The sequence below is a fragment of the Ursus arctos genome, unplaced genomic scaffold (assembly GCF_023065955.2).
Source record: "Ursus arctos isolate Adak ecotype North America unplaced genomic scaffold, UrsArc2.0 scaffold_32, whole genome shotgun sequence".
In the NCBI taxonomy this organism is placed as follows: Eukaryota; Metazoa; Chordata; class Mammalia; order Carnivora; family Ursidae; genus Ursus; species Ursus arctos.
Window position 1 is genome coordinate 11,025,543 of NW_026623008.1, and position 26,994 is coordinate 11,052,536.

General features: G+C 61.4%; 3 protein-coding genes across 6 annotated transcripts in view; all 3 read left to right on the top strand.

Annotated features, from left to right (window-relative positions):
- PLEKHM2 (pleckstrin homology and RUN domain containing M2) overlaps positions 1 to 8,342 on the top strand; it is a 37,398-nt gene extending 29,056 nt beyond the window's left edge. For both annotated transcript variants that reach the window (XM_026520149.4, XM_057305496.1), the window contains 13 exons: positions 380 to 608; positions 1,660 to 2,502; positions 2,806 to 2,875; positions 2,972 to 3,062; positions 3,348 to 3,412; positions 3,818 to 3,906; positions 4,506 to 4,638; positions 4,880 to 5,070; positions 5,482 to 5,547; positions 6,191 to 6,350; positions 6,683 to 6,862; positions 6,964 to 7,080; positions 7,333 to 8,342. In XM_026520149.4, coding sequence (XP_026375934.2) covers positions 380 to 608; positions 1,660 to 2,502; positions 2,806 to 2,875; positions 2,972 to 3,062; positions 3,348 to 3,412; positions 3,818 to 3,906; positions 4,506 to 4,638; positions 4,880 to 5,070; positions 5,482 to 5,547; positions 6,191 to 6,350; positions 6,683 to 6,862; positions 6,964 to 7,080; positions 7,333 to 7,467 — 2,369 coding nt within the window. In that variant the 3' untranslated portion in view covers positions 7,468 to 8,342. The remainder of the gene's footprint in view (positions 1 to 379; positions 609 to 1,659; positions 2,503 to 2,805; positions 2,876 to 2,971; positions 3,063 to 3,347; positions 3,413 to 3,817; positions 3,907 to 4,505; positions 4,639 to 4,879; positions 5,071 to 5,481; positions 5,548 to 6,190; positions 6,351 to 6,682; positions 6,863 to 6,963; positions 7,081 to 7,332) is intronic.
- A 1,488-nt stretch (positions 8,343 to 9,830) lies between these two features.
- Positions 9,831 to 13,970, top strand: SLC25A34 (solute carrier family 25 member 34). The gene is made up of 5 exons (XM_026519776.3): positions 9,831 to 10,470; positions 11,034 to 11,099; positions 11,200 to 11,352; positions 11,732 to 11,866; positions 12,508 to 13,970. Exons 1-5 carry the CDS (start codon positions 10,051 to 10,053, stop codon positions 12,688 to 12,690), a joined length of 957 nt encoding a protein of 318 aa, XP_026375561.1. The 5' UTR covers positions 9,831 to 10,050; the 3' UTR covers positions 12,691 to 13,970.
- Positions 13,971 to 14,805: 835 nt separating this feature from the next.
- Positions 14,806 to 18,702, top strand: TMEM82 (transmembrane protein 82). 3 transcript variants are annotated; one of them, XM_026519774.4, is made up of 6 exons: positions 14,806 to 14,941; positions 15,043 to 15,115; positions 15,264 to 15,438; positions 15,926 to 16,499; positions 17,783 to 17,970; positions 18,262 to 18,702. In XM_026519774.4, the coding sequence occupies exons 1-6, from the start codon at positions 14,854 to 14,856 to the stop codon at positions 18,355 to 18,357; spliced, it is 1,194 nt and encodes a 397-aa protein (XP_026375559.2). In that variant the 5' UTR covers positions 14,806 to 14,853; the 3' UTR covers positions 18,358 to 18,702. The 3 variants fall into 3 exon arrangements, with proteins under 3 accessions (XP_026375559.2, XP_026375557.2, XP_026375560.2); XM_026519772.4 differs by having other exon boundaries at positions 16,021 to 16,499; XM_026519775.4 differs by having other exon boundaries at positions 16,085 to 16,499.
- Positions 18,703 to 26,994: the final 8,292 nt, after the last annotated feature.

Below are 26,994 nucleotides of genomic sequence, written 5' to 3' on the forward strand. Positions count from 1 at the left end.
CCCCCCATAGCTCCCTCAGACGGAAGGCTCTAAGGTTAACCTGAGAGGTCTGCGGTCCATTTCCTCTCGAGGCATCAAGGTCACCGTCCCTGAGGGGCTTCAGCCTGAAGGCTGCTTAACCTTGGGGCTCTTAACTCGAACTTGGCCAAATTGCTATGAGCTCTTGGGGGTTCCCAGTGGAGTGGTGATGGTGTCCCTCCAAGTCACTTGTAAAGCACAAATCCCCTCTCCTGTTGGTCTGGGCTTCTGCTCTTAAAACAGGGCCACCCTGATCAGATTTCCCCAGGAGGTACTCACCTGCCTCCCTCATGAGTTAAGGCATGCTTTGGGGGCCCCAGACGGTGTCTGATGGGCTGTCTCCTGTTTCCTGTTCTCCCAGATGGAGACCTCACAGACACCGTCAGCGGCCCCCGCTCCACCGCTTCGGACCCAACCAGTAGCAAAGCTTCCACCAAGAGTCCTACCCAACGCCACAACCCCTTCAGTGAGGACGCGGCCGAGACCGTGTCCTCCTCCGACACCACCCCGGTGCACACCACCTCCCAGGAGAAGGGCGAATCCCACGCTCTCGACCTGCCGGACCCCTGCCCGGAGCTCGAAGTCATCAGGTCAGTGGGGTGGGGCCCGCAGAGAAGGTGGGGGAGCATCCGGGGGTCCATCCCGTCCTCTCTGAGCATCCCGTTTTAGTCCTCGCACATGGGGACCATACCCCCCCCCCCGATGGGGGGACCAGGAACTTCCTGGAGACTAAGGGGTTCTCCAGTGGTTCTTTGAGCAAGAAGAAACAGGCGGCCCAAGCCCAGAAGGCGGTGTGGCACTGATGACCGCCGTGGCTGGTGGCGAGGGCCACGCCCGGGCTGCTGGGGCATTTGTCAGGTTTATTCAGAGCCAGAAAGCCCCTTCTGGCTGGAATTCTTCCAGTTCTTGACTGTCACTGTACAGTTTCTGAGATGTGTACTCGTTCAGCATGGCTCCTCGGAAGAAGAGTGTCTCTGTCGTGTGGGTAGGGGCCTTACAGAAGGGGAGGGAGGACAGGTGGGGGAGCTCTTGGTGCAGAGACTCCTGGATTCCCTGCCCTGCCCCGGCTCCTGCCCCTGAGGGTCTCAGCGCTAGAGGGGAAGGAAGATATGTATGTCAAATCCTCCGAGGCTTGCTGGCCCGAGGCAGGGGTCAGGGGTCCCGCCCTGCAGGCTGGTTCAAGGCCTCAGCCTCTTAAATGGCTCAGACCTGGGGTCACCTTGCCAGGCCCATCCCAGCCAACTTGCCACGAAGGAAGCTTGAGCCCAGAAGACTTTGAGTGCACTTCTGGTTACGTGATGGGGAGTGAGGTCAGCTCAGGGGCCGCTGGCCACATCCCAAGGAGATGGCTCCGTTAGAGACGCCATCGCCCTGTGTGTGCTCCCCAGAGCACAGCTAGTGCAGCTGTGTCGTCAGCTAGAATTCGTAGGACCTGCTCAGGGGTTCCTCGGGTCCCCGCCTCTGCCAGCAGCGGGGTCCCTCAGGGCCTGAGCTGCTGTTGCCCCCAGTACTGCCCAGGACCGCCGAAACTCCGCCCTCAGAGGTCACGCGCGCAGGATCGCCCCTTTTGGCCCAGCCCGCCTAATTCTCCAGTACCGCAGCGCTCGGGTGGTAAATCTGTGCCCGTCACTACTGTCCCAGGGTCACCAAGAAGAAGAAAACTGGCAAGAAGAAGAAGACGAGGTCGGATGAGGAAGCTAGTCCACTTCACCCCTCCTTGACCCAGGACACCTGTGCCCGGCGGGGGGATGGTGACAGCCTGGTCAGCAGCCCAGGCCTGGGGCGGGCCTCCCCGGACGCGACCTTTACTTCCCCCCAGGAGGAGGGAGAGGGGCCCAGCAGCACAGCGGAGAGCAGCGAGCTCTCGGAGCCCGGCCAGATGGGCCTGCTTATTCCCGAGATGAAGGACACCTCCATGGAGCGCTTGGGGCAGCCCCTGAGTAAGGTCATTGACCAGCTCAACGGGCAGCTGGATCCCAGCACCTGGTGCTCCCACGTCCAGTCCCCAGACCAGTCCTTTCGGACCGGCTCTCCCGGGGAAGCCCCGGAGAAGCCGCCATTTTGCGACTTTAGTGAGGGGCTTCCAGCCCCAATGGACTTCTACCGCTTTACCGTCGAGAGTCCAAGCACTCTTACATCAGGTGGCGGCAACCATGACCCTGCAGGGCCTGGCCAACCGCTGCATGTTCCTGGTAGCCCTGCGACTGCTGGCCAAGAAGAGGGAGGAGGAGGAAGAGAGGGACAGACGCCTGGGGCCCTAAAGGACGCCCCCAGGAAGGCCCAGGAGCCGGGGACCCAGGAGCCGGACACTGAGTTGCCCCCGGTTGGGGAGGGGACTGTGCCCGAACCAGAGCCCGGGACCCACGAGACTCTTTGCCAGCTCAAGCGAGACCCGCCCAGCCCGTGTCTGAGCAGCGCGGAGGACTCTGGGGTGGATGAGGGGCAGGGGAGCCCGTCCGAGATGACCCACTCGGCAGAGTTCAGGTGAGCCGGGCCCCCCGTGCGGCTGGCCTCAGAGCCGCTCCGGCCCTCCAAAGCTGGGGACAGTCTGTCCTCCAAATGAAGGAAGTGCGGCTCCTGAAAGGACTGGCCTGGGCTGGGAGGCGGGAGGGGGTGTAAGTCTCCCCCACCCCCCACCACCCCCCACCCCCCGTCACCTCACTTTGGCTCCCCATCGGGGAGCCAGGACGGCTGGGCTCCCTCTGGGTGCCTGCTTGGCCGCTGTGAGCCTGTGTCCCCTCCGCCCCTGCCCTCGCCCGACACCCCCCACGCTTGTCCCTCTCACAGAGTAGACAACAATCACTTACTCCTGCTGATGATCCATGTATTTCGAGAAAATGAAGAGCAGCTGTTCAAGGTCAGTCCCAGGAACTCCAGGGCGAGCAGGAAAGCGTGCGGCCGGCCGGGGCGGGCGGGGCCGGGGTGCCTGACCCTCCTCCGTGCGGCCCCTCAGATGATCCGGATGAGTACCGGGCACATGGAGGGCAACCTGCAGCTGCTGTACGTGCTGCTCACCGACTGCTACGTCTACCTGCTCCGGAAAGGTGCCTGCCGCCCCCAGCACGGGCTCGCCGCCCTCCCTTTCCCCGCGCCCCCACCCCCGGCTCTCGGCCGCCAGGTGTGCGGCGACCAAAACGCTGCCCGGCTGTGCCACCGGCTGTCCCAGCACCCCAGGAGCCACGAGCCCCCCGTGTCATTCCCCTCCACCGTGTCCGATCGCGGGGCAAGGACGGGGCCTCCCTCAGAGAGAGGCCGGGTCTTAGAAAATGGGGCAGGGGGAGGGAAGAGAGGCCCCTATGAGTCATAGGCATTGGGGTCTCCTCTCTCAGGGGCCGCGGAGAAGCCATACCTGGTGGAAGAGGCCGTTTCTTACAACGAACTTGACTATGTGTCGGTGAGTGCAGGCTCAGCAGGTGGCATACACCGTAGGACAGGGCTCCGCGGGCCGCCAGAGCTGCCGAGCGAGGCTGCAGAGCGATGCGTGTCCCTGCCTCCCCCCCCCCGTTGCCCCCCCACCCCGGGGTTGGGCATCAGCTTCTCTCTCAGAGCACCTTCCACACGTGATGCTGGGGACAAGAACCAAGTTTCTGACGTCTCTTCGTCCACCACATTTCTGACCATCCCTCCCGAACTCATGCCAGGGTCCCCAGCCTCTGGGGCTTTACCTTGTGGCGACTCCGGGGCGTGCTTCTTCCTGCCCCAGCCAGCCCTCAGTCTGGCCACGGCCACGGCCATGGCTGCCTCTTCCTCCAGGCAGCCGCCAAGCCCCGTGCGCATGTGAAGGTGTTGTTTCTGGCAGGTGGGCCTGGACCAGCAGACGGTGAAGCTGGTGTGCACCAACCGCAGGAAGCAGTTCCTGCTGGACACGGCCGACGTGGCCCTGGCTGAGTGAGTGACACGCCCCTGACACCTCCCCGTTTGCATAGGACTGGAGAGCGGTCCTGGACTCCCCAGCCTTGGGGGAGGACGGGGAACAGTAGGATTCGAAGAAGTGGCGAACAGATGTGTTCCCTCTGGAACCTGTGGGGGGTGTACAAGCACACTGTCGGACTCTGTCGTCAGCTGGGGGGGGGGGGGGACCTGAGACCCCAGGTGGCCGCCAGAGAGGAAGGGGGCTGGCATGAGTTACTAACAGGGAAGAAACACACGCCCCGCCACCAGGCCACGGGGCCACAGAGTGCATGCAGAAATGACTCGGAATAGGATGGTGTCAGTATGCTGACTCGGGTCCCCTCTGCACCGCCGTATCTGGTCTGCCCTCCCCGGCAGACCCCAGGCCCCAGGTCACCGGGAATGGCTCGGCCTTCCCCAGGTCACCGTGCGATGCCAGGGGACTGGTGCGCGTCATGCCCCACCTGCCGCCCTGAGCTCTGGTTCCGGCTGGCTCCCTCCCCGAAGTGCCGGTGACCCCCTCCGGGCCAGGGTCCCGTCCAGTGGAGAGGTGCCCCCACCCCGGCCTCTGACGGCACACCCCACGCCCTGTGCAGGTTCTTCTTGGCCTCTTTGAAGTCCGCCATGATCAAAGGCTGCCGGGAACCACCTTACCCCAGCGTCCTGACTGACGCCACCATGGAGAAGCTGGCGCTGGCCAAGTTTGTGGCTCAGGAGTCTAAGTGCGAGGTCAGTGCTGGCGGGGGGGGTCATCCCTGAGAGGCCAGCTGTGGCGTCAGGGTGAGGTCAGGCGGTGCAAATAGAGGTCTGTAGCACTTCGGTGTCCCCCATCCCGAAAGGGCTCTCTTGCCCCTGGGTCCGGTCCCCCCGGCCCCCTGGGATATGTCCTTGCTTCTCTGTGGCCGTTCCTGGTGCCGGGCCGTCGGTGAGCCGGCCCGGACCTCACTGCTCTGTCTGCTGCCCCTCCCAGGCCACTGCTGTCGTTGTGCGCTTCTACGGGCTTGTCCACTGGGAGGACCCCATGGATGAGTCCCTGGGTCCCATGCCCTGCCACTGCTCACCCCCCGAGGGCGCCATCACCAAAGAAGGCGTGCTGCATTACAAGGCGGGCACCTCCTACTTGGGCAAAGAGCACTGGAAGACCTGCTTCGTGGTACTCAGGTGGGAGCTCCCGCAGCTCCGGCCTCAGGCCCGGCCTGGAGCTCTTTGGGCCAGCCACAGAGAGAGAAGCCCGAGGGGGCCCCCTTCCACCCCCACAAGGGTTTTAGAGTCCATCTATCTCGGGATATTAGAGCTTCTGTGTAAAGCCATCTTCGGGGCCCAAGGAATCCTGGGGCATCAGGTGTCGATCTGGGCTGGGCTGCTGCCAAGTGTCTCAGTGTCCCAGGTCTGCTGAGGGGGTAGTGTGCCCTCCTGTGCCTCTGGTTCCTTCTTCACCCTCCGTTTCACAGAAGATAGGCCCCTTGGCCTCTGGGGCTTCAGGCCCCAGCTTGCGGGGGGTCCCTGGGATCTGGGCTCCTCCTGGCCCCCAGTGTCCGGGACAGGCCTCACCCCTGTGTTGTGCCCCTGCAGCAACGGGATCCTCTACCAGTATCCCGACCGCACTGATGTCACTCCCCTGCTGTCGGTGAACATGGGGTGAGTGCCCTGGCAATGGGGGGCTGGGCAGGTATGGGGCCTGGCCCCAGCACCGGAAGGTGGGGACTGTGGCTGAGCCTGCGGCCCAGGGCTCCTGCCCTCCCTGGCTTGAGCTGGCATGCCCTCTTGTCCGTCAGTTCAGCCCACCCCTCTTAGCCCCATCCGGTCCAGCAGCCCTGACTGAAACCTGGGGGTCTGTGAAGCCCCAAGCAAGGGGAGGAGGGGCGGCTTCCTGTCAGGGAAGCAAGAGAAACTCCTTGTCAGGAAAGGATCTGGTCAGGCAGGGGAAGGGGCCGCTCCCCTGGGAAGCTCCTGACCTGATGGAAGATGGACACGCACATGCTTGGAGACCACCTCGGGCCCAGAGAGAGAGAGTGAATGACTGTATCCTGGTTCTGAGAGGGCCAGAGCCAAGAGCCCATTCTCACCCCTTGCCTGGCCAGACAAAGATCTCTAGAAGGATCTTCACAGAAAGGGGTGCGCTTGGCCAGCAGCTTTAAGCCTCTTCCGAGAGCCCAAGGGGTCCACACCACCTTCTGTCCTCCCGTCCCCGGGGACCGCGGGTGTAGGTACGCCCATGTCCACGTGCCTCGAGCCACCCCTGCCTCCTTGCTGCCCTTTCACCCCTCCTCCTCTGGCCCAGGGGGGAGCAGTGCGGTGGCTGTCGGAGAGCCAACACCACGGATCGGCCCCACGCCTTCCAGGTCATCCTCTCCGACCGGCCCTGCCTAGAGCTGGGCGCCGACAGTGAGGCCGACATGGCCGACTGGATGCAGCATCTCTGCCAGGCTGTGTCCAAGGGGGTGAGCGCTCCCCACCTCCCGACCCAGCCAGGATCCCTGCTCCCTTCCCCGGACCCACACACTCAGGGAGCAAGCAGCCCCTGAAGACCAAGACAGGGACATCCAGGGGACAGCCCAGGAGCAGACCGAGAGCTCTGTGGCCTGACACTCCCACCTTCACCCCTGTCCCCCACCTCCACTTTCGAGGTGGCCGGAGCCTTTCCGGTCTCTGGAGGGAGGGGCCGAGGGGCTTGGCCATGGGAGTGAGGAGTTCTGGAGTGGGGAGCTCTGTGGCTGGCCAGCCCGGACAGCTCCAGCTTGCCTCCCCCCACCCCTCTGCCAACGCTCTTCAGGTCATCCCCCAGGGGGTGACTCCCAGCCCCTGCATCCCCTGCTGCCTGGTGATCACCGACGACCGCCTCTTCACGTGCCACGAGGACTGCCAGACCAGCTTCTTCCGCTCCCTGGGCACAGTCAAGCTGGCCGACATCAATGCTGTCTCCACTGAACCGGGCAAGGAGTACTGTGTCCTGGTGAGCTGGCCCGGGGAGGGGGTGGGCGGCAGAGAGGCTATGGAGGCAGGCCCTGCAGAAGGAGCACTGCGTCGGCTCACCCGGGGACCCGCTCTCCCCAGGAGTTTTCCCAGGACGGCCAGCAGCCCCTCCCACCCTGGGTCGTCTACCTGAGCTGCACATCTGAACTGGACCGATTCCTGTCTGCACTGAGCTCCGGGTGGAAAACCATTTACCAGGTACCCAGCCGCCCAGGGCCTGAGGAATGAGTGCAGCCACTGAGGCGGGAGTCGGGGGACAGCCCCGTTCCAGTAGCTCTGGGGTGGACTCTGGCCCCCGTGCACCTGAGGCTACAGCTGGTAGTCGAATCTAGGAGATGCAGCTCCTGACCTTGGTCCCACGGTGCAGGGGGACTCCGGGGTGCCCACGGCTCCCGGAAGAGCGGGGTCCCGGCCGCAGCCCTCACAGCTGCCCTCCGTACCCCCACCCAGGTGGACCTACCCCGCAAGGCCATCCAGGAAGCCTCCAACAAGAAGTTCGAGGACGCCCTCAGCCTCATCCACAGCGCCTGGCAGCGGAGTGACAGCCTCTGCCGCGGCAGAGCCTCCCGGGACCCCTGGTGCTGAGGCGGAGCCGGCTGGCAGCCGGGGGGGCCGAGAGAGGCCTGCCGAGCAGCACCCGGTGTCCTCGCTCCATCATCGTGCCACTCGGGGCCGGGCTTCCACCCGTGTTCCATAGCCCACTCCCGCCTGGGGGACAGAAGCACCGACCGGGGCTCGAGACAGGGTCTCTCCCCTCCCAGGGATCCAGAACGGGTGCTCCGCGCTCTCGGGCAGCACGCCCGGCCAGTGATGACTGGAGAGCGCTGGGCGGAGGGTCTGAGCCCTATGGGCTCTGCGTAGGCACGCATGCGTGGCATTGGCAGATGCATATGCATCTTTTCAGGAGGGCGATGAGAGTAATACCAGCTCTGAGGGGAGCAGAAGGACGGAGAGGGCAGGAGTCCCCTCTTCCCCTCCCGGGTCAGGGGTCCGGGCCTTGGCCCGCCATCCTTGTTCACTTTTGAGCACTCAGCGGGCGGTGCGGGGAAGCTGGGCACTAGGGCCTCGTGCATGTTCCCTCCTCACTAACTCCATCCCCAGGCACACTGCTGTCCGCCTTGCGAGGGCCCACAGCTGCGGGCCGGGGTCGGGGCCCGGGGCTGGGCGGCCCCTCCCTGGCTGCCCGGAGGCCCTGCATGTCCACGGCCCCTGCCTGTCCCCAAACCACAGTGCCCGGTGCCTGGTGGACCCAGGAGGACGCAGGAGGCAGGCCGCCTCCTTCTGCCAGGAGCAAAGGGGAGGGAGGAGGGCTTGGAGAGGAGCAGAGCCCCGCCAGCCTGGCATCTTGGAGCGTGCCTCCTGACCGTCCCTTGCTTGGCTGGAGCCGGGCCCTCTGGGGGAAGGGGTCAGATGGTCTGGGTTTTGTTTTTTTAAATAAAATAGACATGTTATATTGCCAAGTCTTCGTCACTGGCCCTTTGTGACCAGGTTGGAGGTGGGGGATCACCAGCCCCCCCTAAAGCCCCTTGGCCATTCATTCCCTGGTTCTCTTCCATCAGCTGCCGTGTGCTGACACGGGGCACCCGATCACCCACTGCCCCCTTGCTGCTCTCTGGAGCTCAGGCCCTGAGGGTTTCTTGGCCTGACCTTTGCTCTCCCTCCTACTTCCTACAGGGGCCAGGGGAGGGGAAGCCACCCCTCTAGTCCCAGGGCCTGTCTCCACAGCCAGGGCAGGGCACTCCACGGCCAGCCTCCCCAGCTGTGGGGGCGAGGGCCAGCCATTTGGGATAAACCCAAAAGAGTCCAAGCTGTCCCTAGACCTCGTGTTGAGCTGCTGCCCTGGGGGCTGGCCAGAGGGTGCTGCCAAGCTTACCAGGCTCTGGAGGGGGAGGGGAGGGTGCTCTGAGGTGCTCCAGCACCCCACACCTCCAGGCCCTCACACCTGGGAGGAAACGGGTGGGCGCTGGGAAGGGTGGGCGTGGACGCGATAGAGGTGGGTTCCAGGCAGGGTGGCTCTGCCTCTGGTTCTGACTAGGACTTGGGTGACAGGAGAGAGATGCCCTGGGGACAGAGGCCAAGGTGGGCAGGGTGGTGCTGTGAGGTCCCTTCTGACAAAGGGCCATTTCCACACTTGGGCCTCTCCTCCAGAAACCTACAGCCCAGAAGGGGCTCCCATCAGAAGGGGGCAGGACAGGGGCAAGTCCACACGGGGTGAGTGACCGAAGCCACAGGCCACTCCTTGAGACACATGGCTCAAAGGCCCTGAAGTCATGGGAGGCAGGGACGGGGAGAAAGGAGCCAGAAGTGGGGGGTGGGGGTAGGGACGTGGGCCATCTTGTCCTGGGTGAAGCCCTGCGTTAGGAATGTTCTTCACACATCTCTAGTCCTCCGAAAAACCTCTGAGGGAGGTCCTGATATCCCCATTTCACAAATAGACTGAAGCTAGGAGAGAGGAAGTGATTGCCCACGGTCACACAGGACAGACAGCAGAGCCTGGGATTCAAAATCAGTTCCACGGGACCCGAGAAGCCCCTTGCCACCTCTGCTCTCCCTGACAGTGGGACTGTAGACCCTGGGAGCCAGACTGGAAGACTGAGCCCAGGAAAGGGGAGCAGCAAAGACAATACAGGGTGGTTGTGGACAGTTGCTGCGTAGCCTGGGCACACGGTTTCAGGAGCCTCCCCAGGCAGTTGCCCCTGTGCCCAGGGCTCTGAGCTGCAGCAGGACTGGCTAGACCAGAGGTGGGGCCAGGGCCACCAAGCCCTTTGCCCCAGGGCCACCAGCCCTTTGCCCCAGGACCAGAGGGAGGGCAGGAAGACAAGCAGGAGGAGGTGTCTCAGCTGACTGGCACCTTCTCCCCGCCCCCAATCTCCGTCTTGCTCCAGGTGACCTTTTCCCCAGATCCCAGGGTCCAGGCACACCCCGCTGGGAGGTGTGGAGATCAGAGACAGCTGGGATTGGCCCGAGCCAGCGGGGGCGTGTCCCAGGCTCCTCCGGCCCCAGTAGCCAAGCGGAGCAGGTGGACTCCCGAGATAGACCAGGGTCCACCCGCCTACCCGACTGGGACCTCTGCCCTCCAGACATGGGCCCAGACCCCCTTGATCCCCAGCCCTGTGGCCGTGCAGGGGTGCAGACAGCCTAAGCGCCACCATCCCGGGGCCTGTGCCCATGTCTCTGACCCGGGCACTGCCGGCCTCAGGAACAGAGGCCATGGAGACGGTTGCCCCAGCTGTGGACCTGGTGCTGGGCGCCTCGGCCTGTTGCCTGGCCTGCGTCTTCACCAACCCCCTAGAGGTGGTGAAGACGAGGCTGCAGCTGCAAGGGGAGCTGCAGGCCCGCGGCACCTACCGACGGCCCTACAGGGGCTTTTTGGCCTCGGTAGCAGCCGTGGTCCGTGCAGACGGGCTGTATGGCCTGCAGAAGGGGCTGGCTGCCGGCCTCCTTTACCAGGGCCTCATGAATGGCGTCCGCTTCTACTGCTACAGCCTGGCGGGCCAGGCTGGCCTCACCCAGCTGCCTGGTGGCACCCTGGTTGCGGGCGCCGTGGCTGGGGCACTGGGAGCCTTCGTGGGGAGCCCCGCTTACTTGGTGAGTGCCTTGTCTCCATCCTTCTCCACCCCGTGACCCAGCTCCCTCAGGGGCTCCGGAGCCTCCCAGGGTGGCTCTGGTACCGGGTGGGGTGGGGCGGGCTGGGTGGGGCCGTGCCCGGGACATCCCCGCCCCGGACTGAAATCTGCCCCTGGGCCCACAGCACCAGAGTCTTGCTCCTGGAGTCCCTTCTCCCCTCGGCCAGAGCCAGAGGAGGGGGCAGAGGGTGGCAGGACAGGTGCTGGCTCAAACCCAGCATGGTCACTCGTCTTCCTGTGTGGCCCAGCAAGTTAAGAATAAGCAAAGCCCCCGCGTCCTAGGCTGGACGCTGAATAGCCGTGATCCCACTGAGTCCTCAGAACAGCTTGTCCAGTGGGAGCAGACAGGCCAGGAGAAGGTCAAGTGACTTGCCCCAGGTCACACTGAGATGCAGACCCAGGCCGACTTCAGAGCCTCCCCCCCAACGCTATTCCCCTCGCCCCCTAAGCTGTGGGTGTGGGCCCTTGGGGTCTGGATGTCGGGGCACAGCTCGTCCAGTCCCTCTGTCACATCTGCTCTCACAGGTCAAAACACAACTGCAGGCCCAGACGGTGGCCGCAATGGCCGTGGGGCACCAGCACCATCACCAGGTAGGAACCATCACTCCCCAGAGCCGCCTGGACTGGGTGGGCTGGATGGGCTCCTGGGCTGGCAGGGGCTGCGCAGTGACCCAGTGCCTTCTCCCCACAGAATGTTCTGGGTGCCTTGGAGACCATCTGGCGGCAGCAGGGCCTGGCGGGGCTATGGCGGGGCGTGGGCGGGGCTGTGCCCAGAGTCATGGTCGGCTCAGCCGCGCAGCTGGCCACCTTTGCCTCTGCCAAGGCCTGGGTGCAGGAGCAACAGGTGAGGAGCCAGGGACGCCTGTGCCCACCCGCAGACACGACAAAGTCGCGTCATCTGCCTCCTTTCTCCCTGTCCGGGCCCTCATCACACCCTGACATCTCCAGCTGGACCCCCACCTCGAGAAGCCCAGGGGGAAGGGACGGACAGGGCCCCTGAAGAAAGCTGAGGACCCCGGCTCTGCCCTCGCGCCCGGCAGGGGTGGGGGCCGGCAGTGAGCCCTGACGCTGTGAAGGAGCCGGGCTGGGGGAATGGCTGGAGGGGCCTGGTCTGCTCACTTTCCCCCAGCTCTTCCAGCCCCAAGCGCTGGGAGGGTAGGGTGGGCACTGTGTGAGTAGGGGGAGGACAGCTGCAGGGGTCAGAGCCTGTACCATCCCCACAGTGGCTCCCGGAAGACAGCTGGCTGGTCGCTTTGGCTGGAGGCATGATCAGCAGCGTGGCCGTGGCTGCAGTCATGACCCCCTTCGACGTGGTCAGCACGCGGCTCTACAATCAGCCCGTGGACGGAACTGGCAGAGTGAGCAGGGGACGGCGCAGGGGGATGCGGGGAGCTGGAGCGCGCGCGCGCGCGCGCGCGCGCACACACACACACACACACACACACACACACACCAGAGACGGGCAGACCTGCAAACACATTGCAAGCACGTTGATTCGGCTTGTTCGCTGAGCACCCATGTCCCGGGCATAGGCGAAGCATGCTCACATCTGGATTTCAGTCTATCCTCACAACCACCTTCATTTTCCTGATGGGGAAACGGAAGGTCGGGGAGATCTAGGGACGCACCTGACGTCACCCAGCTGCTAAGTGCAGGAGCCTGACCCACAGCCTGGCAGACACGCACAGCCATCACATACACTGGTGCAGGGTGTGCTCAACAAAGGTGCCCTCTAAAGACCGAGCTGGGGACGAAATCCACTCCTGTGCCACTAGCCAGAGCTCGGCCCCCGGGCATGGGGCTGTGGCTGCCTGGAGGAAGAGGTCTCTTCTTAAATTTCACAGCCTCAAGGGCCACCCTTCTGTAAGTTGCCAGCCTGGGGAGAGCCTCTGTACTGATGGCCACAGAAGCCCCTACACACAGACATCCCCCCCCCCCGGCTGTGCCAGCCAGGGCCCCATGACCCCTGCAGTGACATCCGCCCTGTGTCTGTCCCCAGGGCCTGATGTATGGTGGCCTTGCCGACTGCCTGGTGAAGATCTGGCGGCAGGAGGGCCCCCTGGCGCTCTACAAGGGGCTGGGCCCGGCCTACCTGCGCTTGGGCCCCCACACCATCCTCAGCATGCTCTTCTGGGATGAGCTCCGGAAACTGGCCACGCGGGGCCAGCACCAGGGCACCTAGGCGGCATCCCTCAGCCGGGTATCCTGACGCAGCCCGGGACCTGGCAGGAAGCAATAGCCCGCTCCGGCGGCGAATGGCCATCTCAGAGCAGGCCACAGGCCCAGACCCTGCCACACGTCCGAGGAGAGTGTGGACAGCTCTGGTCAACCCAGACGCATGGCCCACTCAGGGCCCCGGCCTCCGCTCTGGATCACCAGCCACTCTGTTCCCCCGGCAAGTTCTCTTCCCTCTCTGCCTGGGTTACCTCATCCCAGAGCCTTACCCGTGACTATAATAACCGCTCCGGGGTCACCACACGCTGGGTCACTCACGTGCATCAGCCTGCTGAGTCCGCGGACAGGACGACACAGGGAAATCCTCTCTTACCAAGAGGAAGCCCAGGCTGAGCAAGGCGATGCTCTTTGACCAAAGCCGTACTGCTCTGAGGGGGCGGAGCCGGGACTGGAACTTAGCTCCGCCCAGCGCAGACTGGTGCCCCTGCCGAGAGCCAGGACCACGGGGGCTGGAGGGCCCCTGAGTGTCGCTGCACACAGGCCCCAGGATGCACCGGGAGGCCGTCCTGTCACATCAGTGAGCTCAGGCTGCCGTAAGAAGCACCCAGACCGGGGGTTCAAGCAGCAGAGGCTGGAAGTCCAAGCTCAAGGTGTCAGCACGGTCGGTTTCTCCGAGGCCTCTCTCCTTGGCAGCCCTGGGTCCTCACACAGTCTTCCTTCTGTGTCTGTGTTCGAATCTCTTCTTACAGGGACACTAGTCATGTTGGATTAGCGCCCACCCTAATGTCCTCGTTGTAACTTAATTACCTCTTTAGAGACCTCGCCTCCAAGTACGGTCACAGGCTGGGGGTTAGAGCTTCAGTATATGAATGTGGGGGAGGGGGAGACATAATTCGGCCCACGACATCCACTGAGAGCTTTTCCCGAGGGCCTCCTAGATGCCTGGCACTGTGGGCATTTGCACAAATCCTCATGACAATTCTGAAAGGGAGCTCTTGCGATGCCCATTCTTCAGATAAGGAGGCTGAGGCCCACTTGCTTAGGTGAGTCGCAGAGCCAGGTGTCCTCACCCCAGGCCCTTTGCCCAAGCTGCCGCCACACTCCCCCCAGTGAGTATGTTCCTAAGGCCCGCGCTGACCTTTGTGCTTCAGAGACGGACACCGAGTCCCTGGAAGGGACAGGACTGGCCCAGGTCAAACAGCCTGAACCCTGCCACACACCATGTCCGCTGTTCCACGGGTCCCCCTAGCACACACTCCAAACCAATAAAGTTTTCTATTTTGTTTACTTCAACGACTCCCTTCTGCTAGCAGCTTCAGTCTCCCCCAGCCCTGCACCCCCACCCTTGGCTCTCTCTCCTTAGTCCTGGGAAAGGAGGATCCAAAAGTTTTGGGACAGGCCAGTCACACCCCACTGTTTCCAGCCCTACTGAGGCCTGCCACCTAGTGGACACAGGGAGGACCGTCAAGGAGGGCTGCCCTGTGGCTGAGGGAGAGGAGGGCCCAGAACTTTCTCTCAACCTCAGGCTGTGGGAGGATAGATGCCCTGCCTCCAGACCTCAGGCTGTGGGGGGACAGACCACCTTCCAGACCTCAGGCTGAGGAGGCTGAGCCTCAGGCTGTGGGGACATAGACGTCCCCTTCCAGCCCTGGGGCTGAGGGGGCAGAGCCCACATGGAAGGCTGGGGGCAGGGGCAACAGAGAGGCTTGGGGCTTCAGGAAGGCCTTGTGGGGCAAGCCCTGGAGGAAGGTGAAAAAGTGGGCACACCACTTGAGCGGGGACAGAGGGCAGAGACCAGTGCTGGAGATGCCCCCCGTGTCATGCTGGCCAGATGTGGAGCCCCTGAGCAGCGGTTGGCTCCCAAGGCCCCATAACCCTGTGGCGCTAAAAGTGCAAGGCCCCTGCCTCCCCTTCCTGCCCCTCCCCTCTCTTCCTCCCCTCCTTCCCTCCCCCCCACTTCTGACCCCTCCCCTCCCGGACTTCTGACCCCTCCCCGCCCCACCCCCCAGCCCCGCTTCTGACCCCTCCCCTCCCCCAACACCCCCCCCACCCGCTTCTGACCCCTCCCTGCCCCTCCCCTCCCTCCCCTCCCTCCACGGACACCTTTGCCCCGTGACGTTGGTCTCTGTGGTGCAGACCTGGCCGGAGGCTGGGGCCGATCTCGGCGGCCATGTTCTCCCTGCCATCCCTTCCCTCCTGGCTCTCCAGCCTCCCCTCCCTCCAGTGGGGCTCCGGCCTCCTCGACTCTGTCCTTCAAGGTGAGCCCCGCCCCTCGGGCAGCTCGGGGGTGGACCCCCCACGTGCTCTCCCACCACCTCCCACCCTGCCCAACTGGCTTGCCCTCCCCCCTGCCCCTCAGGCCTCATCGGGGCCAGTGGCGTCTCGGTCCTGAGCAGCCTCCTGAAGGCCTACTTCTTTGTGAACTGTGCCAAGTGAGTGCCCGCCCGGCCCCTCCCGGCCCGGGCCCTGAGCCCACTCCAGCTGGCGTGGGGAGGACTGCAGGGAAGAGACCCCGTCCCCAGAGCGCGGTTGGGGGCACGGCCGCTGCCTGGGCCTGCCCACGCCCGCTCTGCCCCACAGCAGCCCCGAGCGGCGGCTGGAGAAGCAGCGGCTGCAGGCCCAGTGGGCCCCGCTGGAGACGGTGCACCTGGCCGGGCTGACCCTGATCCTGACCGTCCTGAGGGCGCGCGTGGCCGCCCTGGTGGTGCTGGAGTTCTCCCTCCGGGCCGTCTCCACCCTGCTCTCCCTGGGCAAGGTAAGGCTTCCAGAGGTGGTGAGTCACTGTCCAGCCCCGGCCCTGGTTTTCACCCTGGAACACGGGGAGCTGGGCCCCCCTGGAGCACCCTGTCTCCTCACTGCCCCTTTCCGTGAGTCTGAGACTGGAAAGTGTAGCTTGCCTCCTGGGATTGGGAGCACAGTCCCGCTCGCTCGCTCGCAGTGGCCTGCAGTGGCCTGCAGTGGCCTGAGCCGCAGGCCACGAAGAGAGCGGTGGCAGCTCCTGGCTACGGAGCTCCCCACGTGCCAGGCGCCGCGCCACATATCACAGGGGGTGAAGCTCTGCTGTGCTCTCCGTTTCCCACGTGGGGAGACTCAGGCTCAGGGAGGGCGAGCAGCTTGTCCCAGGTCAACCAGCAAGACATAGAGTCAGGCTTTGAAGCCAGGTCTGCAAGGCTCCGAGCCACCAACCTTCAGCCACAGTAACAATCGTGATGGAAATAAGTGAAAAGACGTGGTCCCGGTAGGGCTTGACCTGGAGGCAGCAGTCCTTCTTCGGGAATGGTTCCCGAGGGTCCTTCCGGCTCCAGCCTCCTACAGAGTGGTCTGCGCGCCTTCACAGCCCCCCGGCCCGTGCCGAGCCCCCCCCACCACCACGGCCCCTCTTCTGCGCCCTCCCCGCGCAGGGCTCGGACAGGGAGAGGCTGCGGCTGTACCTGCTGAGCCAGTACTCGCTGGGCTGCGGACTGACCTGCGGCCTGAGCTTCCTGCAGGAGGGCGCCCCTCACCGCACCCTGAACCTGCTGCTGGGCGTCTGGCTGGCCACCCTGCTGCGCGCGGGGGCCAGGCGCGTCTGCCGCCACGTCTGCCAGCTCTACGAGCTGCACAGCAGCCAGCACTACTGCGGGCTCTGCCTGGGCCTGCTGGCCGGCGCGCACCGCCTCCCCCGGCTGCTGGCCCGCGCCCTGGCCGTGGCCTTCGCTGTGGGGGACCTGGCCGCCGTGGTGCTCGTCAACCGGGACTTCCCGACCGCCTCGGACGCCGTGCGCTTCTGGACGCCGCTCGTCATCTGCTACGCCCTGCTGGTCATCTACATGCAGGGTGAGGGCCACCGCGGGGGTCCTGGGCAGCAGCGGCCTCACTCGGCACTCATCCCGCTGTCTGACCCGGGCACGGCGTCACGCCAGGCCCTGGGGAGGCCGACCGCGATCAGACCCCTCCCCTGCCATCCCGGGGCGCCCAGTCTAGCGACAGAAGCCATATGGAGCAGCTCAGGGAAGGGTGTGGTGTGCAGCGGGAGCCCTGAGGAGACGGGGCTCGAATGGGGTTTTGAAGGATAAGTAGGAGCCCTCTGGGGGAGGTGGGGGAGGGGAGAAGGAGGTCCTGGCAGGGGGAACCACACATACCAAAGCCCAGAGGTGAGAGAAGGCATGGCACCGTCAAACAACTGGAAAAAGTTGAGTATGGCTATCTCCCCAAGGGAATGGGGAGGGCATGAAGCTGGCCAGTTTCATGGGGGCCTGACGGGGAGCCGTCATCAGCCTGGCCGGCCATCTGCTGAGGAGCCACTGCAGGGTTTCGGCGGGGGGAGTGACCTGGTCAGATGCGGGCCATAGGAAGAGCCAGCTGGCTGAAGGGGAGAGATGGGGTAGCAGGGGCAAGACAGGGAAGGGCAGTCAGGCAGAGAGCAGCAGGTGCAAAGGCCCTGAGGTGGAAGTGAGCTTGGTGTGCTTGATGAACAGCAAGAAAACCTGGATGGCTCCGGGGTAGTAGGGAGGGGAGCAAGTCCGAGATGAGGTGAGGTTGGAGAGCGGGCATGGTTCCTATCAGGCAGGCCTCACAGGCAAGGTAAGGAGTTTGGAGTTTACCCCACATGCAATGGAAGATCCTGGGAAGAATGTAAGCAAAGGAAAGATTTCATCTCGGTGATGTGCTTAGAAGGTCACTAGCTGCTGAACAGACATGGAGTAGACGCTTGACCCACAAGGTCAAGAACAGAAGCCAGGAGCTGGGACTGGGCGGGGCAGCGGGAGTGGGGAGGTGGGCTCAGGTGGGTGATATACTTAGCAGAAAGAGTCCCCAGGGTTTACTGATGGATCAGATGTGGGGTGCAGTCGGGATGACTCCTGCCACTTGGAGCTGGCCCCCCTCCCCCGCCCACTGCAGGCAGAGCTCAAACATCTGGGAGGCTTGGGGTGAGCATTGAGGCCTGGGAGGCCGGTGCTTAGAGAGTGGGGGTGGGGAGGAGGGAGGCAAGGAAGGGGGCTGCAAGGGGAGGGGAAGGTGGGGAGGGAGATGGGAGGTCCGGGCCCTGCCCCAGCCTGGACCTGAGGTTGGGGCAGTAGGTGTGGTGGCAGGCGGTGACAAGCGCCCGCCCCCCACAGAGGAGCAACGGCAGCACCCCGACCTGCAGAGCCATGTCCAGACGCTGCTGGTGCGCATGGGTGGCCTCTTTGTGCTGCTGCTGACCGTGGGCAGCTGGCTGGACCTCCTGGGAGTCGTCCTGTCCCTGCTGGGCGAGCTCTGGTGCCTGGCAGGCACCCGCACTCTGCTGGGCCTTTGCCAGATACAGGTGGGCAGTCCCCCGCCCCCCCCCACCGAGACACCCCAGACACTGAGCCCTGCTCCAGACAGCCCGAGGAGCTTCAGCGTGCCCCAAGTTTAAGAAGAGCTGGGGTGACCTCTCGGGGTGGGGGCAGAAGGAGCTGAAATCCCCTCTCCCTCCTGGTGTTAACCTTTGACCCCTCAGAAGTCCCAGGTGGGAGGAAGGGCCTGGGTAATCGGAGGGTAATCTGAAGTCCCCCACCAGGGGCTGGGGGAACTGAGGGATGTCCTCAATCTTTTCCTCCCCACCTTCCCTCAGGATTTTCCATCCCAGAGGCCTTCGGTGTCTGCTCCAGGGCAGGCCCAGCCCCAGCCCTCAGCACCTGCCGAGCCCCGGGACACAGCCCCCTCCTGACCTGCCTTAGCAAGGACTGGAGTCTGTCTGAGGCCCACCCAGGCTCATGTGGAGGCCTTGACCACCAGGACACTGCTCCGAGGCAGACAGAGGCGCAGGCCGGCCCCCACCTGGAGCTTGAGGTGGGCGCTGGGGGCTGCTGGCAGGAAGGGTTTGGGGTCCTCAGAAGGGGGCCAGTGGGTGAAGCCCTGTTTTTCTCAGGATGGACAATGGATACAGCCCCCTCAGACCCTGCCTTCCCCAGGGGGCTTGCGGAATGGGGGAGAATTGCGTCCTCAGGGTGGCCCCCCTTTACTGGCCTCCCTCACCTCCTCCATGAACAACAATAAAGATGATTTTTCTCAACCTGTGTGTAGAATCATGAACACACAGAGAGGGAAAGAGGCTTTTCTGGGGCCACACAGCCCTTCTTCTTTTTTTTTTTTTTTTAAGATTTTATTTATTTATTCGACAGAGATAGAGACAGCCAGTGAGAGAGGGAACACAAGCAGGGGGAGTGGGAGAGGAAGAAGCAGGCCCACAGCGGAGGAGCCCGATGTGGGGCTTGATCCCATAACGCCGGGATCACACCCTGAGCCGAAGGCAGACGCCCAACCGCTATGCCACCCAGGCGCCCCTCACACAGCCCTTCTGGTGGGGGCAGGCTTCAGGAATACATGCGGGCTGGGTCCCCTGGGGTTCAGGAGTTACTACTGATGTGGCTGAGGAAGTGATGGGGATTCAGTGGCACGGACTCAGGGTCTAGCCCCCACCTGCAGTTGTGGGTGGACGGTGTCCGTGCCCCTTCCCATCCTAGGCTAAGACCATGCGGGTCCTTACCATCTCAGGCTCGTTCAGCCCTGTCTTCCCTGCAGGGCCCAGCCCAGGGAGGCCACAGAGTATCTGGGAGAAGATTGGATACCATCTCCTCTGCTTACTTGCTGTGTGGTCTTGGGTGGGTCGCTGCCAGTCTCTGAGCCAGTCAGAAGAAAACTTGCCATGTGTAGGGTGCTTACCACATGCCAAGCATTTTCATGATCTCATTTTGTTCTGACATCAGCCCCAAGAGACAGCTACTGTTATCCCTTTTTAACAGATTCAGAAATAAGCTCAGAGAGGTTATGTAACTTGCTCAGGGTCACAGAGCTAGTTAGTGGCAAAGCCAGGAAGGGAGCCTAGGTGGCCTGACTCCCAAAGTTCAAGTGCTTTGCATGATTCTTGCTACCCTCTTCTCGTTGAAAAACTTGGGCCAGGGAAACCAACAAAGGTGCACATAAAAAATATGGCATGTCCATTCCTGGAAGATTCTGGAATGTGGTTCCAGCCACCTTGTGAGCAGAGTTGCCTAAGGCTCCATCACAGCCATGTTTTCCTGGCCCACAGGGATTGAGGGGGATTCGTAGGAGGGGCCCCACAGGACAAAGAAGACTCCTAGCTAGGGGGCGTCCAGGAGGCTACGAGGCTCAGTTGTCTGGGATTGGCAGAGGACACACCAGGAAGGAGGTGAGGGGAAAAGGTTCTTGGAGGATTCCAGGTTTTGGCGAGCCCTGCTTCTCAGCAAAGGCCACCATGATCACCCAAAGGCTACTGCTTTGGGAAGCAGAGTCTGGTGTAGGGTTCTCTGCTCCCCACCCGGGGGCACACCTGGGACATGGGCAGGCTGGCCTCAAGGCTGGTCTGGGTGGTTTCAGCTCCTTCCTCCAGAAATGGACACCTACTGACAGCTCAAGCCCAGTCTCTGATCCCTTGCTGTCCATGCTCTACCCCCAGGAGGGCCTCTCAGCTCCAAAGCAGCTGAGGTGGGGGAAATGCCTGTGGTTGCCCCTTCCCCCAATCCAGGACCCAGCCCCCCTCTGCCTGGGAGTGTGTTCAGTTCCCTCCGGGCAGGAAACTTGCCCCAGTCTGGGAGGAAATGGCTCAGTTAGCTGGGCACACGGCCAGCCCTTGCCAGACCCAGACTGGGCACTGGGTTCCGACTCAGGCCCGATGTTTTTGCTGGAAGGTTCCCTGGCCTCCTGGCCCCCAACACAGCCTGGGATCCGGTGGGGACAGGGCTGGGAGGGGATTAGATTTGGCGGTCCTTTCCTTTTTATGGACACAGGGACCATTTCCAAACAAAAATTGGGCCACATGTGTTGGAATAGGATTCTTTTCTTATCTATTAAATTATTTTTGTGGGGGCGCCTGGGTGGCGCAGTCGTTAAGCGTCTGCCTTCGGCTCAGGGCGTGATCCCGGCGTTCTGGGATCGAGCCCCACATCAGGCTCCTCCGCTGGTAGCCTGTTTCTTCCTCTCCCACTCCCCCTGCTTGTGTTCCCTCTCTCGCTGGCTGTCTCTCTCTGTGTCAAATAAATAAATAAAATCTTTAAAAAAATTATTTTTGTGAAAAGTCTAACAAGGGTATAAAAATTAGATCACTCTAAGTGAGGCATTTAGCAAATCTCCATCCAAAGAAAGAAAAACAGGACTGAAGTCCAGAAAGCAGAGGAAATCCAGAAGGCATGGTCTGGAATGGGGTATGCAGCTGGGACTCATTCTCCTACAAAAACCATGAGAGCCCAAATCCTGGGCCCAGACCAGCATCCTTCTGAAGAGGTGGGAGACCAGGATCCCCAGTCTCTGCTAAGAAAGGGTGGTAACCTCCATGGCAGCTGGGATTGGAGTGAGCCAGCCTCCTCCCTCATGAGCCCCTTACTTCTGGCTCTTCTGAGCTATGGCATTGTCCCTTTGGGCATCCTGCATGCCTTCCCCTGTCTGCCCATTCACAAGTAATTACTGGACATCTGCCTGGGGCCAGACTCTGGGCCAGAAAAGATGCAGAAGTCACAACCATGCTGCAAAGAAACATGAAGCTGGGTAAGGGGATAGCGTGGCAGCAGGTTGGGGCAAGCGGGCTAGGAGAGTGTATTTGTTAGTCACAGCTGTGTAATAAGCGGTCCCAAAACTTAGTAGCTTAAAACAACAGACATTTATTGTCTCCCTCTTTTTTTGAGAGAGAGAGAGAGAGAGAGAGGGTATGCTTGAGTGGGGTGGGAGGGAGTGTGGAGAGGGAGAGGGAGAGAATCTCAAGCAGGCTCCATACCCAGCGCAGAGCCCAACACGGTGCTTCATCTCACGACCCTGAGATCATGACCTGAGCCAAAATCAAAAGTCAGCCGCTTAACCGACTGAGGCCCCCAGGCGCCCGCATGGTCTTTTTCTGTGGGTTGGGTCCCACAGCCTGGAAGGGTCGTCTGGCTCAAGTTCTCCTCACAGACCAGGTCAAGGGGGTGGGCAAGGCTCTGGTGTCATCTCGGCCTGACGGGGGTAGGATCCACTTCCAAGCTCACTCACATGGTTGTTGGCAGGGTTCGGTTTCTTGTGGGCTACTGGACCGAGAGTCTCAGTTCCTCTCTGGCTGTTGGCTGGGGGTATCCTTAGTTCCTTGCCACGTGGGCCTCTCCATAGACAGCTCACAACATGGAAGCTGGCTTCCCTCAGAGCAAGCCAGGGAGGGAGAGAGAAAGAAGACAGCAGGAGAGAAGTCACAGTCCTTTTGTAGCCCAACGTGAAAAAGCAACACCCATTGTTTTTGCTGTGTTCTACTGGTTAGAAGCAAGTCTCTGAGTCTCGCCCACCAAGAAGAGGGGATTACACAAGGGTAGGGCAGAAGCATGGAACCTTGAGGGCCATCTCTGAAGCTGTCTTCCACGGAGGGCTTCTTCAAATGGACTGAGGGAACAAGCCAAGCAAGATGCTGAGGGAAGGACATCCTGGCTGAGGGAACAGCATGGGCAAAGGCCCTGAGGTGGCAACAAGCTGAGAGTTCTGTAGGAACAGAGGCAATTTCGTGTGGCTGGAGCGTCAGAAAGGATGGAGTGGCAGGAATGAGGTCGCGGAGGTGGGCAGGGACCAGATCACTCAGGGCCACGGTGAGGGTCGTGACAGATAGCCAGCGAGAGTTTGCACAAGGGAGTGACATAACGTGACTTACATTTTTAAAGAATTCCCCTCCTTGCTGTTTGTAGAATAGTGCAGAAACAGAAACCCAGTTCAGGGGCATTTGGAATTACCCACGTGAGATGATAATAACCCTGGGACTAACCCAGGGCTTGGACCAAGATGGTCGCCATGGAGGTAGCCAGAAGTGGGTGGGCTGGATCGGACGGATGGGCACGGATGGATGGGTATGGATGTGTTGTGAAGAGCTCATAGGACTTCCTGACCAATTAGATGTGGGTTTGAGAGAATGAGAAGAACCCAGGGCTCTTAGCTTTCTGGCCTGAGGAACCCGGTGAAGGAGACGGGAGGCATCTGGGGCAGAGCAGTACCACCTGCGGGTGCGGTCAGGTTGGCGGGAAGGCTGGGTGTTATGAAGTGTGTGATGGGGTCTGGGGCTCAGGGAGGCTTCACTGACAAAGAGCTGTTGACATGGAATCCTGAACATTCGAGGGGAGTTCCAGACCAAGGGAATAGTGGGGAAGCCCAGGCGCTGAGCCGCCTGAGGGGCCCAAGAAAGGGTCGTGTGGCCGAGCAGAGCGGGCGAGAGTCACAGCAGTGGGAGACGCTGTCGCGGAGGCTGGCTGCGGCCAGATCACCCAGGGTCACAGGAGGGCTTGGCATTTTGCCCCTGAAAGCAGCAGGAGCCCCAGAGGGGCTGTGTGGGGGCCCGTGAAGATCACAGGCTGCTCTAGCGAGATAGTCTGGCCATCAGAGTGGAGATGTGTTGTGAAGGGGTGAGAGCAGGGCCAGTCCAATTTTAAGGGCCCCCTTTAGGAAAAAGAATACAAAATCTGTATTAAAGTGAATAGTGATAGAATGATAAAGAAAAGCATAACAAATTGCTGGACGCCTAGAGACTTGGGTTCCTTCTTCTGACATCTCCCTGGGCAGCGTGCCAGGAGCACTTAATGGAAAATTCTTCCTGAGTGTGATCTGGCTGCCTCCCCTCCCAGAACATTCTGTAACTCCCAGCAACCCTCACAGGGGCCCCTACAAGTAAGAGGCCTACACAGTCACCATAAACCCACCTTGGCTAAGAGAGAAGTAGGGAGGCCAGCTGGGGGTAAGGAAGGGTCTCAGGGACTGCGGGTGCTGAGACAGATGAAGCCAAGGGGAGGGGGCTCCGGTGGGGATGGCGCCTCAAGCTGGGGGATGGGATCAGTGAGGTGTTTGAACAGGGGCTCAGCCTTGGCAAACGGCCGAGGGCTTGGGACAGTCTCAGGGACCTCAGTGACCTGACTGACACCAGGATTTCCCCTTCTCTGTCCGAGAAGGAGCTCTGACCTTCAAGGCTGGGGGCAAGGAGCCTCTAGTCCCCTCCATGGCCCACCTCTCACCCTGGAGCCCGTGCCAGTTTGCTAAGCAATGGCAAATCGTGGGAACCAACCAGCCCAGTGTCAGCTCAGGCCCCTGGACCAGGAGGGGATTAAGACCCAGACGATGTTGTCACAGCCAGGTCTGGGAGGCTGAGCCCTGTGCGGCCCAAGTGGACACAGGCTTGGGGCCTGAGAGGAGGGGAATTTATGTGGCTCTAATGTGACCCGGTCTGCTCCCCCTTGGTTTTTAAACATTTCCCTACATACTTGGCCGGTTCAGTAAAGTTGCCTGGAGCCAGGCCACCTGTCTGAATAAAGCTCATTTACTAACCTTGTGGCCTTGAGCAAGTTACCGTCTGTGCTCAGTTTCCCCATTTGCTGAGTGCACTGAACACATGGTAGGGGCAGGGCACATAGCCCTGAGGCTGACTGTGGGCTCCAGTTCCCCAGCCCCCCACCCCAGGCCTGCCAAGGGACCGTAACTGAGTCTCAGCCATGCCCCTGAGTCAGGGGATGGGGAAGGAGGGACTCATTCAGGCAGCGGAAGCAGGAACCCATCTCAGGGGAGGAATGGAATGAAGAGCCCTCACTTCCCCCATCCTGTCCACCACACTGTTCCTGGGGTATAGAAAGAGGAGCACGTTTGCATTTCACTTTCAAAGAGCTGTGACTATGGCAACTCTCTCTACTGACAAATTACAGCCCTGTGTTATGGATTTTTCTTGCATTACCTGCCCCCAGCCTTCAGAGCAACCTGGGAGGAGTTGACCATTTTCTCTGTCTCCTGAGGAGAAGACCCAAGATACAGAGAGATCACATGACTTGCTCAAGGTCACAGAGCTAATACGTGGGAGAGCCAAGATCCAAATTCAAGTAGGTCTGACTCCAAAGCCCAGGCCCTTTAGAGCTCACTACCAATCACCACTTCAATGTGGTCTGCATAGGCAGCTACGTAAGACCTTCAACGCCAGCTTGCACACTTTGCAGAAATTACTGAGTCCCTACTATGCGCCAAGCATCATGCTGGGTGCTGGAGACCCAGAAAGGAATGAGACACAGCCCTGCTCCATATGCACAGAAAGCATATGGTACAACCCAGCAGCCTTGGGATGTATCCAGGGGATGGACATGACTCCTAAACCTGCCTGCAGGAATCAGGACAGGCTTCTCAAAAGTGGTGACAGGGGTGCAGAGCTTGCCAGGAAGAGGAGGTGATCCAGACCCATGGGGTCTCACCAGTCTTCACCATGACTCTGCTTTAAGCAATAGAAACACAATTTTAACCTGTTGAAGACAAGGCAAGAAAAAAAGAGAATGCAGAGGTCCAGAGGGAAGACTTCAGGCATGGCTGAATCCAGCAGCCTAAGTGATGAGATCAGCTATCTCTCCTTCTTTATCATCTTTGCTCCCCTGTCCTCTGTGTTGGTCCAAGTGCTCGTAGCTTGCATTCTGGCAGCCTGGAGAAATGCTGCCTCTTTTTAAGTAGTTCCAGCCAGGCACTGACAGTGGGGGTGGGTTTCCTCAAACCGAAATCGATTGCTGTGACCAGAGTCCGGGGAAGTGAGGCTGGCTGAAAGGAGCCATGATGTCCGTTGGATTCTCCAGTGGAACCAAGTCTCTGCCTTACCTTCAGGACTTCGTTCATCTCACTGTCATCTCCCTAGACCTCGTCCTCTGCCTGCCAGGGAGAGGAAGGGAACTCGTCTCTGAACACCTGAGAAGCACCAGGCATATTTATCCACAATCATCCGTCAGATCCTCACGGTGAAGCCCAGGTGACAAGAGGAAACTGATTTGCCCAAGGTAAGCGACTGACAAGCGGCAGAGCTGGACTCACTCACAGATCCTGATTTTACTCCTGTCTGTGCTTGGCCCGCCACCTTCCCCGCTGCAGTGTGGGGGAGCTCCCGCTTCTTGGAACTGCTCCCCCTCCTGCCCCCGACCCTACACACAGTGGGTGCTCAGGGAGTAAGTGTTGAGCTGATCTAACTCCCAGCAGGCAGAGCAGAGGATGGAGGAAGGAGCAGGGGCAGAGGCAGGACTGGGAGGCCCAGGGAGGCTTCTGGGGCTGTTTGCCAAGTGGAACCCCCGCCCCGCCCCGGACTTACAACTTCATGCAGCTGTAAGTCGGCGCCCTGCTCCCCGCCCCACCCAAGGCTGGGGCTGCCGGCTCTGCTCTGATCTGGCCCACACGGAGCCGGTCAAGGGGAAGGGCCACTGAGCAGGCAGGTGCTTCCCTTCCTCAAGGTCTCTGGGCCAGTGGGGGCTGTGGCTCCGGGAAACTTGTCCCTGTTCCCAGGTCTAGTTGCACGGCGTATGCACTGTGTGAACAGAGGGCTCTGGAGGCCAGGCGAGGGTGACATGAGAACAGCCAGCACTACCGCTGGTGGGCACTGATCATGGGCCAGGCCCTGGGGTGCCCTCTCAGTGCCTTTGTCCCCAACAGTTCTGCAAAGGGAGGCATTCATGTTCCCAGGGGAGGGTATCTGATCCAGCTCCCCTATTTTTTTTTTTTTTGAAATTTTATATTTTTAAGTAATCCCTACACCCAATGTGGGGCTCGAACCCATGACCCCGAGGTCAAGCACGGCATGCTCCAGCCACTGAGCCAGCTGGGCGCCCCTCCCTTATGTTACAGGTGAGGAAACAGAGCCTCAGAGAGGGAAAGAGCTTGTCCAAGGTCATAGCCAGCACCAGAATGCCGGGAGTTAAGCCGAAATCCGAGCTCAAAGCCCATGTATTCCTTACGGCCTCCCTGGTCCTGGATGTCCTTGCCTGTTCTTCTCATGGCTGGCTCCTCATCGTCTCAGCTTAAGTGACACCGGCCCCCCAGGGAGGCCATCCCTACTCTCACCAGCACCCCTTATTCTGTGTCAGCCCCTTATTCATTCCTTCATGGCACACATTATATTACGGTCATCGTCATATCGCGGTAACTATTGTGGTAGTTCATGCTACGTGTTGATCTCCCCCAGCTCTCCGTAAGTTCTGCGGGGACAAGGAGGGATTGTGTCTGACCTGATTCCCTTAGGCTCCTTGACTCGTTTTAGCACGCAGTAGGTGCCCAACCAATGTTTGCTGGATCCAAGCCCTCTTCTGTGGGCAGCAGGCGTCATGCTCCCCGCAGACTGGGCAGCAGCAAACGTCCGCACTGCTTGGTTCTGTCCCCCAAACCTCTCTCCCACCCATTCCCTGCCACCCGGGGTCTCAGCCCTAATAAAAGATTGTTCAACTGCTTGGAAGAGAGCTGGTCCAAGGCTCACAGGACAGGGGGAGGGAGCAGGGGCTCTCTGAGCTGCAAACAAAGGGCATGTGTTCCCGTCCAGTATACTTCCTGGGTTTCCGTTACAGGAAGCTTGGCA

Bases quoted from the DNA above. Each gene is read 5' to 3' on its own strand.
- SLC25A34 (XM_026519776.3), top strand. From the start codon at position 10,051: ATGTCTCTGACCCGGGCACTGCCGGCCTCAGGAACAGAGGCCATGGAG. The intron at 10,471-11,033 runs GTGAGTGCCTTG...CTGCTCTCACAG, and splicing joins TGGGGAGCCCCGCTTACTTG to GTCAAAACACAACTGCAGGC. The intron at 11,100-11,199 runs GTAGGAACCATC...TTCTCCCCACAG, and splicing joins GGCACCAGCACCATCACCAG to AATGTTCTGGGTGCCTTGGA.
- TMEM82 (XM_026519772.4), top strand. From the start codon at position 14,854: ATGTTCTCCCTGCCATCCCTTCCCTCCTGGCTCTCCAGCCTCCCCTCC. The intron at 14,942-15,042 runs GTGAGCCCCGCC...CCTGCCCCTCAG, and splicing joins CCTCGACTCTGTCCTTCAAG to GCCTCATCGGGGCCAGTGGC. The intron at 16,500-17,782 runs GTGAGGGCCACC...CGCCCCCCACAG, and splicing joins GCTGGTCATCTACATGCAGG to AGGAGCAACGGCAGCACCCC.